Source organism: Ascaphus truei, chromosome 14, assembly GCF_040206685.1.
Source record: "Ascaphus truei isolate aAscTru1 chromosome 14, aAscTru1.hap1, whole genome shotgun sequence".
NCBI lineage: Eukaryota > Metazoa > Chordata > Amphibia > Anura > Ascaphidae > Ascaphus > Ascaphus truei.
Window position 1 is genome coordinate 16,226,190 of NC_134496.1, and position 12,861 is coordinate 16,239,050.

General features: G+C 46.6%; 1 protein-coding gene across 5 annotated transcripts in view; it reads left to right on the top strand.

The window, feature by feature from the left end:
• MUS81 (MUS81 structure-specific endonuclease subunit) overlaps window positions 1-12,861 on the top strand; it is a 138,006-nt gene that overhangs the window by 23,810 nt on the left and 101,335 nt on the right. For all 5 annotated transcript variants that reach the window (XM_075569839.1, XM_075569838.1, XM_075569840.1 and 2 more), the window contains exons 2-3: window positions 4,846-5,029; window positions 11,346-11,475. In XM_075569839.1, coding sequence (XP_075425954.1) covers window positions 4,895-5,029; window positions 11,346-11,475 — 265 coding nt within the window. In that variant the 5' untranslated portion in view covers window positions 4,846-4,894. The remainder of the gene's footprint in view (window positions 1-4,845; window positions 5,030-11,345; window positions 11,476-12,861) is intronic.

A 12,861-nucleotide genomic window follows, 5' to 3' on the forward strand; every position in this document is an offset into this window, starting at 1 on the left:
AGTTCCCCGTATATGTGTTGCAGCGAAATGGGTTAATTGACCAGTAGAATGAGTCTGAGGCCTTTTTTGTTTCACTCCGAAGCTGTTTACTTTCCGGGTTGGGAACAGCCAGAGATTAGAGGGAGAAGTTATCTAGCGCTTATCAAGAAAAACCCAACACCCAGCATCCAACGGAAGCAAATATCTAAAGCAGCTCTGCGTGTCCCAACACAGACAGAGTCAGGAGGGCGACAGACGCAGACATTATTTCTCAGTTACAACCTGCATTCGATTGGTTTATAAATCTAGCAATCCTGGCTCCAATGGGTTTAAATGAGCACTGTACTTCCTCAAGGAAATGTCGTGTCCTGCAAGAACATTTAGGAGGAGACTTTGGGCGTTCTTGATCGTAATTTCTTGCTGCAGAACATCCGCAGCAAATTAAATAAAAGAGTCGGATTTGTGAAGGATGGTGCTGGTTCCCATTCTCCTTTCTCGCGATCCGGTAGTAAAGCCTAACATACAGTAATTATACCCAAAGTAGGTGCTGAACTGTGTTGCAGTCAGTCTTTGCGTGTGTAATTAATGCAAGGAGGACGAAATATCCATTAAATCATCCCGTTAAATCCTCCCATGTAATAGTCTTCATGGTTTCCCTCTGTGAGCCGCCATGTTGAGCGTTCTGCATCTGTCCGGCTGTCATCTCCTGTGATGTCATTTCTGTCTCTGCCGGTGACGGGGACCATTGGGTGACAGCAGGACGGGGCGTTTGTACAGAGCGGATTATAATATGAAGTTCTCATTGCAGACTAAGTTTCTTTAGCAAGGATGTGTCTATCGCAGGGGTGGGCAACTCCAGTCCTCTAGGGCCACCAACAGGTTATCCCTGCTTCAGCACAGGAAGCTCAGTCAATGACTCCAGTCCTCAAGGGCCACCAACAGGTCAGTGTCAGGGTATTCCTGCTTCAGCACAGGAAGCTCAGTCAATGACTCCAGTCCTCAAGGGCCACCAACAGGTCAGGTTCTAAGGATATCCTTTATTCAACACAGGTGGTGCAGTCTTTGACTGAGCCACCTGTGCTGAAGCAGGGATAACCTGTTGGTGGCCCTTGAGGACTGGAGTTACTCACCTCTGCTCTATCTCTATGTACAGACCAAAGTTTCTGAATGTCTCTCTGCGATATCATCCAGGATGGGCCTCCGCCGACAAACTTAACATGGCAAAAACAGAGCTCCTCATACTTCCTCCCAAACCTGGCCCTACTACCTCCTTCCACATTACTGGTGGAAGTACCATCATTCACCCAGTAGCCCAAGCACGCTGCCTAGGGGTCACACGGCTCCTCTCTCACATTCTCCTCTCACATTCAAAACGTTTCTAAAACCTGACGCTTTTTCCTCCGCAGTATTACAAAGATACGCCCTTTCCTCTGTTGCTCGACTGCTAAAACTCTGACTCAGGCCCTCATTCTCTCCCGTCTTGATTACTGTAACCTCCTGCTGTCCGGCCTTCCGGCCGTCTCCCCTACAATCAACCTTAACGCTGCTGCCAGAATCGCTCTACTCTTTCCTAAATCTGTCTCAGCGTCTCCCCATCTGAAATCCCTCTCCTCGCTTCATATCAAATCCCGCATCTCACACTCAATTCTCCTCCTTTCTTTTAAAGCTTTACACTCTTCTGCCCCTCCTTACATCTCAGCCCTAATTTCTCGCTATGCACCATCCCAACTCTTACGTTCTGCTCAAGGATGTCTTCTTTTTACCCCCTTTGTATGTAAAGCCCTCTCCCGCCTCAAACCTTTCTCACCGACTGCCCCACACCTCTGGAATGGCCTTCCCCTCAATACCCGACTAGCACCCTCTCTATCCACCTTGAAAGACCCACCTTAAGACACCCCTTCTTAACGAAGCATATGAGTAGCTCCGCGGCTAATACTATACATATTTGTAAAGCTTGGTCCCCTGCAGGCGCACTTACCAGAACGCCCTCCTACTGTCTCTGTACGTTCTTCCTACCAATTAGATTGTAAGCTCTTCGGAGCAGGGACTCCTCTTCCTAAAAGCTACTTTTCTGTCTGACGCACTTATTCCCATGATCTATTTATTTGTTATTTATATGATTCTCACATGTATTACTACTGTAAAGCGCTATGTACATTAATGGCGCTATATAACTAAAGACATACATACACACATCTCCAGGGTCAGAAGTATCTCAGCTGCAGGGTTATTTAGTGACATTGTAGCTTCCTGTCACCTGGGGGCAGCTGAAAGTTCTGTGACATCACATGGATGTCTGACAGCAGGAACTTCCTGTATCATAAGTGATGTCACAACTGTGGCAACATGGAGACTTCCTGTTCTAGTTTATTAAACGTTAACAACTACAAAAAAAAAAAGTTTTTTCTTAAAAAAAAAACGAACAGTAGCTAACATTTTCCGGGTGTTGCCTGCTTTAGGAGAGAAGCGGGTGGAACACATTTTGCATTATAAGCGTTGTAGTTGTCCATATTTAATAATCTTCGGTGGACATGACAATGTCATTTTTACAGTGCATCCAGAGACGTCCGTTGCTTGATGTGCTTGGGGATCTCTTTCACACACCGCTTTCCAGCTCGGCCACAAGGGCAGCGCAAGAGTTATTCATAAAGGGGGCGGAAAAATGGAAGAGAATGTTAGTTTAATGTAACAATGTGTCCATGTCAGGAATGTGATGCTAGAGAGGGAAGCGGTGTGAGGAGGGGAACGAGGGGGCCGCACTGTGAATTTAAAGTGTCAGACCCACGTAGGAGCAAAGTGACCTAATGACAGGGATGTGTTTAATGGGTTAAAAGTAACTGAATTGTGCTTGAGTCGAATATAAATATTCTTTATGTGTTGCGGGTCTGGTAGTGAAAAGGTTTTGAGATTACACAGTTACACAGTAGATGAGGTTGAAAATGACATATGTCCAACAAATTCAACCTATGCTAAATTTAGACGGCAGATACTTTATCCTATATCCGTACTTACAGTACATTGATCCAGAGGAAGCAAACAAAAACCCCAGTGACACATTATCCAATGATATCTCATAAGGGGGAAAATAAATTCCTTCCTTACTCCAAATATTGGCAATCAGATTACTCCCTGGATCAACATCCTTCCCATGTTTAGTTATTTGATACATCCCTGTATACCTTTCCTTTCTAAAAAGATATATATTATATCTGCCATCACAGTCTCCATGGGTAATGAATTCCACATTGTAACTGCCCTTACTGTAAAGGACCTTTTCCTGGTGAAATCTCCTTTCCTCCAACATTAAGGGATGACCTGTGGCATTGGATGAATAATTATTTTGAAAACTCCTTGTATATTTATTATTAAAAACTGTATTGTTTCTCTTTTTCTGCTATATACCTGCCAACTACCGTCCTGGTCCCAGTGTGATAACAATCCAGTCCTGGCTTTGGATCCCCATTTGTTCCTGTGTCCGCAGCATTAGTATAACGCAGTAAGCGCTAAAGCATGTCTGGACTGGATCATTATCACACCAGGACCCTGGAGTTAGTTGGCAGGTTGGAGCCTGCAATGCTGCTTTAACACTTGTAATGTAATTGCTACCTGCATATGTAATGCCCTAGAGCAGGGGAGCACAAACTTTTGGAGCTGCGCCCCCCTGCCACTACTCGCGCCCCCCTTACTGTTAGACTGGCGTCGGGTGTGACGTCACACGACCCCGTTACCATGGCGACGCGGCACAACACTCCTGCTGAAACCCGGTAAGTAGGTTACAGAGGCCTCACGTCTCCCCCGGCATTTAATTTAAATGCCCGGGGGAAGAGTGCGGGGCCTCTGCAACCACCCGCGGCCCCCCAGAAAAATCTAGCGCCCCCCAGTTTGCGCACCGCTGCCCTAGAGAATGAGGCAGCGACTCTGCCAGAGCTGAGCTGCTGCTCATGGAAATGTTCCGAGGACCTGGACACCGGACTCAGAGGGAGAGAGATGTATAAACTGAAATGGAGGGCAGGAGATGCAAATACATTGTTTAAAGCAGCAATATTACATTCCCCCTTTTTTTCTTATTTGTATATGTGCAGCCTGTGACAATGTATAATTCTACATTCTTACCTAAACTGGCAATCGGTTGGTGCTTCTGTTATACATCTAAAATCATTATGGTGTTACCAACGTAATGGCCGCTTCAGTCAGTGTAACTCAGCAGCTACAATGTGTCCTTAGATTACTAAGGTAACATTATCTATTGTCACAGTTTACAGCACAAACTGTTGGGAATATTGGCAACAAATTATCCCACAACAGGAAAGTGTTGCAAAGATCTTGCACTGCTGGGGAGGTGTGCTAAAACCTGCTGTAGAAATCAACGGCTGCTTTAAAACTCATTAAAAATGGGATTAAGAGTTGAAAAATAAAAAACTGCATTAAGTATTATCTAATAGAACAGAACTGATTTTGTATTATTATTATTTATTTTTTTTAAACCATATAAGATTTGCTGATTTGCCGTTTGCTGCGTTACAGTGCTAAGTAGTGCTAAGTAGTGCTAAGTAGTGCTATGTTTCCCTCCTGCCTCTCCTTGGGAATGATTCTGGAGGTTTCCTGCCTGTTATTTGGTGATTGGAGATAGCTTTGTGGAAGAGGACCCTACACATTCATTCCAAGGCCCCCGCTGGCACAGGTGTGCCTGTCTTGTACTACGTCCCAGCATGCATTAGGAGTAATGTCTCATGGTCTTTTAATCAAGGGCAGAGGGTGTTGTCTAATGTTACATGATTTCCTGACAGATTATCAGGGACAGGATCGGCCAGTCCTGGGTTTATATGTAATGTAGGGTGACCTCTCTCCTTTCTTTTGTAACATCAGGCACCAGAGGATGCTGCACTGTTAACAGGATTTGTGTAAGGCCCAGGAGATGCCAGGGCAGATTACCTACGGGCGTAAGCGCCCGCTGCCCCCCTGCCCCAACCCGCTCTTCCTGAAGTGGTTGACGGAGTGGAGGGACGCCGCTGCTGATAAAGGCAAGAAGACACAGTTTGTGTATCAGAAGGTAAGTGGGAGACATCTGTGCCACATTGGTCTTACCTGCTAATTAACTCCATGTCAGCTGTCCGGGTTTTGTATTCCCCTATAGCATGTAGGGCAGGAGCAGCTAACTCCACTCCTTAAGGGCCACCAACAGGACAGGTATTAGAGATATCCCTGCTTCAGCACAGGTTGCTCAATCAACAACTCCAGTCTTGAAGGACCACCAACTGGTCAGGCTATAAGCATATACCTGCTTCAGCACAGGTGGTGCAGTCTGTGACTGAGCCACTGACAAAGCTACCTGTGCTGAAGCAGGGATATCCCTAATACCTGGCCTGTAGGTGGCCCTTGAGGACTGGAGTTGGCCAGTCCTGATGTTGCACATCCGTCATATTAATTGCAATAATAGTCGCCCATCTTGGTGGAGATATACCCTAATATATTGCTAATGTGTGTATATCTTGTTTTATATTGCGCCATTGATATACATAGTGCTCCGCAGCACTAATACACGTGGCAATAATACTGTATAACACAATGGGAATACGTGTGGCAATAATACTGTATAACACAATGGGAATACGTGGCAATAATACTGTATAACACAATGGGAATACACGTGGCAATAATACTGTATAACACAATGGGAATACACGTGGCAATAACACTGTATAACACAATGGGAATACGTGGCAATAATACTGTATAACACAATGGGAATACACGTGGCAATAATACTGTATAACACAATGGGAATACACGTGGCAATAACACTGTATAACACAATGGGAATACACGTGGCAATAATACTGTATAACACAATGGGAATACGTGGCAATAATACTGTATAACACAATGGGAATACGTGGCAATAATACTGTATAACACAATGGGAATACACGTGGCAATAATACTGTATAACACAATGGGAATACGTGGCAATAATACTGTATAACACAATGGGAATACACGTGGCAATAATACTGTATAACACAATGGGAATACACGTGGCAATAACACTGTATAACACAATGGGAATACACGTGGCAATAATACTGTATAACACAATGGGAATACGCGTGGCAATAATACTGTATAACACAATGGGAATACGCGTGGCAATAATACTGTATAACACAATGGGAATACACGTGGCAATAATACTGTATAACACAATGGGAATACACGTGGCAATAACACTGTATAACACAATGGGAATACACGTGGCAATAACACTGTATAACACAATGGGAATACACGTGGCAATAACACTGTATAACACAATGGGAATACACGTGGCAATAACACTGTATAACACAATGGGAATACACGTGGCAATAATACTGTATAACACAATGGGAATACGTGGCAATAATACTGTATAACACAATGGGAATACACGTGGCAATAACACTGTATAACACAATGGGAATACACGTGGCAATAATACTGTATAACACAATGGGAATACGTGGCAATAATACTGTATAACACAATGGGAATACACGTGGCAATAATACTGTATAACACAATGGGAATACGTGGCAATAATACTGTATAACACAATGGGAATACACGTGGCAATAACACTGTATAACACAATGGGAATACACGTGGCAATAATACTGTATAACACAATGGGAATACGTGGCAATAATACTGTATAACACAATGGGAATACACGTGGCAATAACACTGTATAACACAATGGGAATACACGTGGCAATAATACTGTATAACACAATGGGAATACGTGGCAATAATACTGTATAACACAATGGGAATACGTGGCAATAATACTGTATAACACAATGGGAATACGCGTGGCAATAACACTGTATAACACAATGGGAATACACGTGGCAATAATACTGTATAACACAATGGGAATACACGTGGCAATAATACTGTATAACACAATGGGAATACGTGGCAATAATACTGTATAACACAATGGGAATACGTGGCAATAATACTGTATAACACAATGGGAATACGCGTGGCAATAACACTGTATAACACAATGGGAATACATGTGGCAATAATACTGTATAACACAATGGGAATACACGTGGCAATAATACTGTATAACACAATGGGAATACGTGGCAATAATACTGTATAACACAATGGGAATACGTGGCAATAATACTGTATAACACAATGGGAATACGCGTGGCAATAACACTGTATAACACAATGGGAATACACGTGGCAATAATACTGTATAACACAATGGGAATACACGTGGCAATAACACTGTATAACACAATGGGAATACACGTGGCAATAATACTGTATAACACAATGGGAATACGTGGCAATAATACTGTATAACACAATGGGAATACGTGGCAATAATACTGTATAACACAATGGGAATACACGTGGCAATAATACTGTATAACACAATGGGAATACGTGGCAATAATACTGTATAACACAATGGGAATACGTGGCAATAATACTGTATAACACAATGGGAATACACGTGGCAATAATACTGTATAACACAATGGGAATACACGTGGCAATAACACTGTATAACACAATGGGAATACACGTGGCAATAATACTGTATAACACAATGGGAATACGCGTGGCAATAATACTGTATAACACAATGGGAATACGCGTGGCAATAATACTGTATAACACAATGGGAATACACGTGGCAATAATACTGTATAACACAATGGGAATACACGTGGCAATAACACTGTATAACACAATGGGAATACACGTGGCAATAACACTGTATAACACAATGGGAATACACGTGGCAATAACACTGTATAACACAATGGGAATACACGTGGCAATAACACTGTATAACACAATGGGAATACACGTGGCAATAACACTGTATAACACAATGGGAATACACGTGGCAATAACACTGTATAACACAATGGGAATACACGTGGCAATAATACTGTATAACACAATGGGAATACACGTGGCAATAACACTGTATAACACAATGGGAATACACGTGGCAATAATACTGTATAACACAATGGGAATACGTGGCAATAATACTGTATAACACAATGGGAATACACGTGGCAATAATACTGTATAACACAATGGGAATACGTGGCAATAATACTGTATAACACAATGGGAATACACGTGGCAATAACACTGTATAACACAATGGGAATACACGTGGCAATAATACTGTATAACACAATGGGAATACGTGGCAATAATACTGTATAACACAATGGGAATACACGTGGCAATAACACTGTATAACACAATGGGAATACGTGGCAATAATACTGTATAACACAATGGGAATACGTGGCAATAATACTGTATAACACAATGGGAATACGTGGCAATAATACTGTATAACACAATGGGAATACGCGTGGCAATAACACTGTATAACACAATGGGAATACACGTGGCAATAATACTGTATAACACAATGGGAATACGTGGCAATAATACTGTATAACACAATGGGAATACGTGGCAATAATACTGTATAACACAATGGGAATACACGTGGCAATAACACTGTATAACACAATGGGAATACGCGTGGCAATAACACTGTATAACACAATGGGAATACACGTGGCAATAACACTGTATAACACAATGGGAATACATGTGGCAATAATACTGTATAACACAATGGGAATACACGTGGCAATAATACTGTATAACACAATGGGAATACGTGGCAATAATACTGTATAACACAATGGGAATACGTGGCAATAATACTGTATAACACAATGGGAATACGTGGCAATAACACTGTATAACACAATGGGAATACACGTGGCAATAATACTGTATAACACAATGGGAATACGCGCTTGAAGTTAAAGTGTTGCCCACGCTGTTGGCGACCTCGGAGGTACTGCCCACATCGTGGGGCACCTTGGCAGACCTGTCAACTCTCACAGATTTTCCACGAGTCACCCGGCCACAAGAGGGAGTAAATCTCACGTCATTTGTGAGCGTTGATCGCACGCCCAGCGCTCCACCGCCGCCCTGCCACTTTTTACTCTGCGGTGCATTGTCTCACTGCTCGGCGGCTGGCAATCGCCACCTAGATGTCGCAGAGTTCCTAGTACAGACAGCAAGTGGCAGTGAGCAGCCACGCCGCGGGGAGAGGCAGAGTGTGATTGAAGCTGTGCGGAGGGAAGTCCTCCACCCTCTGCTCCCTCTCCTCATATATTCTGAGCCCTGGCCCCACATACAGCCCCAGGTAGGGAGCGTTCCCTTGCGTGGCGTCCCTGTCGGTGTGTTCACTGGTAGAAGTTGTGGTGCAGTCCTAGGTCTCTGATGTCACGCTTTGCACGACGCTCATAACCCCGCGCTATCACCGACGTCGTTCATCTTGATGGATGTTTCCCACTGTCTGCCATCTTGGTGGAGGCATTTCCCGGAGTTGACCATTTTGGTTATGGTATTGCCCACTATGTCAGCCATCTTGGAGGGGGTACGTCTGTGTCGGCCATCTTGGTTGAGTTAATGCACAGTGTAGAAGTAGTGTGTATGCAGCTGATCTTATGGAAACACTGCTGTGTAATCTGCTGACATTTATATGAAAGACAAACCAGGTATACAGACTGTGTTAATATTTACTTCCTGACATCAGTCTCTCACTGGGTACATCGGGCTATCTAGGAATTTGGTGAAGGACTTTTAATGAGGATGAGTATTGATTCTTTTTAAAGGAAATCAAAACTAAACAGGTGATAAAAATAATGAAATCCTAAATTGCCATTAATCATCAAAATTACAGTTGTAGAGGTTGGTGTGTTATAGGAATAGCGGGAACTGTATATTTAATGGAGAAGGATCTTTTTCATACCCCAGAACAATTTATTTGCCCCCAAATTGCAGCACTTTTGCTTTAATACATAAGGTGCCATGCTGTGGGGGGGAGTGGGGGTGTCAGGGTATGTGCAGAGTGGAACTGGGATTAGTGTAGGATACTATGCGTGTTCAGAGAAGAAATGTGGAATTGTGGGGCACACTGTATATGCAGAGTAGGAGCTGTATATGTTTACACTTTATTGGTGTGTCACCCTGCATTGGGAGATAGCTCCATTTTGTCTGTCACCCTGTGGGGGAGGGACAGGCTCATAGCTCCATTCTGTCTGTGTCACTGTGTCACCCTGCGGGGGGAGGGACAGGCTCATAGCTCCATTCTGTCTGTGTCACTGTGTCACCCTGTGGGGGGAGGGACAGACTTATAGCTCCCTTCTGACTGTGTCACCCTGCGGGGGTTGGGACAGATACATAGCTCCCTTCTGTCTGTGTCACTGTGTCACCCTGCGGGGGGAGGGACAGACTCATAGCTCCCTTCTGTATGTGTCACTGTGTCACCCTGCGGGGGGAGGGACAGACTCATAGCTCCCTTCTGTATGTGTCACTGTGTCACCCTGTGGGGGGAGGGACAGACACATAGCTCCCTTCTGTATGTGTCACTGTGTCACCCTGCGGGGGGAGGGACAGTCTCATAGCTCCCTTCTGTCTGTGTCACTGTGTCACCCTGCGGGGAGAAGGACAGACTCATAGCTCCCTTCTGTCTGTGTCACTGTGTCACCCTGCGGGGGGAGGGACAGACTCATAGCTTCTTACTGTCTGTGTCACTGTGTCACCCTGCGGGGAGAAGGACAGACACATAGCTCCCTTCTGTCTGTGTCACTGTGTCACCCTGCGGGGGGAGGGACAGACTCATAGCTTCTTACTGTCTGTGTCACTGTGTCACCCTGCGGGGGGAGGGACAGACTCATAGCTCCCTTCTGTCTGTGTCACTGTGTCACCCTGCGGGGGGAGGGGCAGACTCATAGCTCCCTTCTGTCTGTGTCACTGTGTCACCCTGCGGGGGGAGGGGCAGATGCATAGCTCCCTTCTGTCTGTGTCACTGTGTCACCCTGCGGGGGGAGGGACAGACTCATAGCTCCCTTCTGTCTGTGTCACTGTGTCACCCTGCGGGGGGAGGGGCAGCCTCATAGCTCCCTTCTGTCTGTGTCACTGTGTCACCCTGCGGGGGGAGGGGCAGATGCATAGCTCCCTTCTGTCTGTGTCACTGTGTCACCCTGCGGGGGAGGGACAGACTCATAGCTCCCTTCTGACTGTGTCACCCTGCGGGGGGAGGGACAGACTCACAGCTCCCTTCTGTCTGTGTCACTGTGTCACCCTGCGGGGGAGGGACAGACTCATAGCTCCCTTCTGTCTGTGTCACCCTGCGGGGGAGGGACAGACTCATAGCTCCCTTCTGACTGTGTCACCCTGCGGGGGGAGGGGACAGACTCATAGCTTCTTACTGTCTGTGTCACCCTGACCTTCTCTCCCCTCAGGCGATTAGCTCCCTTAAGAAGTACCCCCTGCCCCTCTGCAACGGGAAAGAGGCCAAAATCCTGCAGAACGTTGGTGACGGAATCTGCAAGATGTTAGACGAGAGACTGGAGAAGCATTACGCCGAGCATGGTGCGTATACAGGCCGGAGCGCGGTGCGTATACAGGCCGGAGCGCGGTGCGTATACAGGCCGGAGCGCGGTGCGTATACAGGCCGGAGCGCGGTGCGTATACAGGCCGGAGCGCGGTGCGTATACAGGCCGGAGCGCGGTGCGTATACAGGCCGGAGCGCGGTGCGTATACAGGCCAGAACGCGGTGCTTATACAGGCCGGAGCGCGGTGCGTATACAGGCCGGAGCGCGGTGCGTATACAGGCCGGAGCGCGGTGCGTATACAGGCCAGAACGCGGTGCTTATACAGGCCGGAGCGCGGTGCGTATACAGGCCAGAGCGCGGTGCGTATACAGGCCAGAGCGCGGTGCTTATACAGGCCGGAGCGCGGTGCGTATACAGGCCAGAGCGCGGTGCGTATAAAGGCCGGAGCGCGGTGCGTATACAGGCCAGAGCGCGGTGCGTATACAGGCCGGAGCGCGGTGCGACTACAGGCCAGAGCACGGTGCGTATACAGGCCGGAGCGCGGTGCGTATACAGGCCGGAGCGCGGTGCGTATACAGGCCGGAGCGCGGTGCGTATACAGGCCGGAGCGTGGTACGTATACAGGCCGGAGCGCGGTACGTATACAGGCCGGAGCGCGGTGCGTATACAGGCCGGAGCGCGGTGCGTATACAGGCCGGAGCGTGGTACGTATACAGGCCGGAGCGTGGTACGTATACAGGCCGGAGCGCGGTGCGTATACAGGCCGGAGCGCGGTGCGTATACAGGCGTCTATTAACCTCAATGTCTTTGCTGCATTTTTGTCCCACGCGTCGGTTTGCGACAGGGAGAGCGTCAAAATCACGCGTTACGTCACGTCCAGATTATAGTGAGATTAATCGCACGGTGCGACACTCCAATGTGTGGCAAATAATCCACCAGGTTTAAGTCACACTCACTTTCCTCCCAGCAATCTGCACCAGGTTAAAGTCACACTCACTTTCCGCCTCCCAGCAATCTGCACCAGGTTTAAATCACACTCACTTTCTGCCTCCCAGCAATCTGCACCAGGTTTAAGTCACACTCACTTTCCTCCTCCTCCCAGCAATCTGCACCAGGTTTAAGTCACACTCACTTTCTGCCTCCCAGCAATCTGCGCCAGGTTTAAGTCACACTCACTTTCCGCCTCCGAGCAATCTGCACCAGGTTTAAGTCACACTCACTTTCCGCCTCCCAGCAATCTGCACCAGGTTTAAGTCACACTCACTTTCTGCCTCCCAGCAATCTGCGCCAGGTTTACGTCACACTCACTTTCTGCCTCCCAGCAATCTGCACCAGGTTTAAGTCACACTCACTTTCCGCCTCCCAGCAATCTGCAGCAGGTTTAAGTCACGCTCACTTTCTGCCTCCCAGCAATCTGCACCAG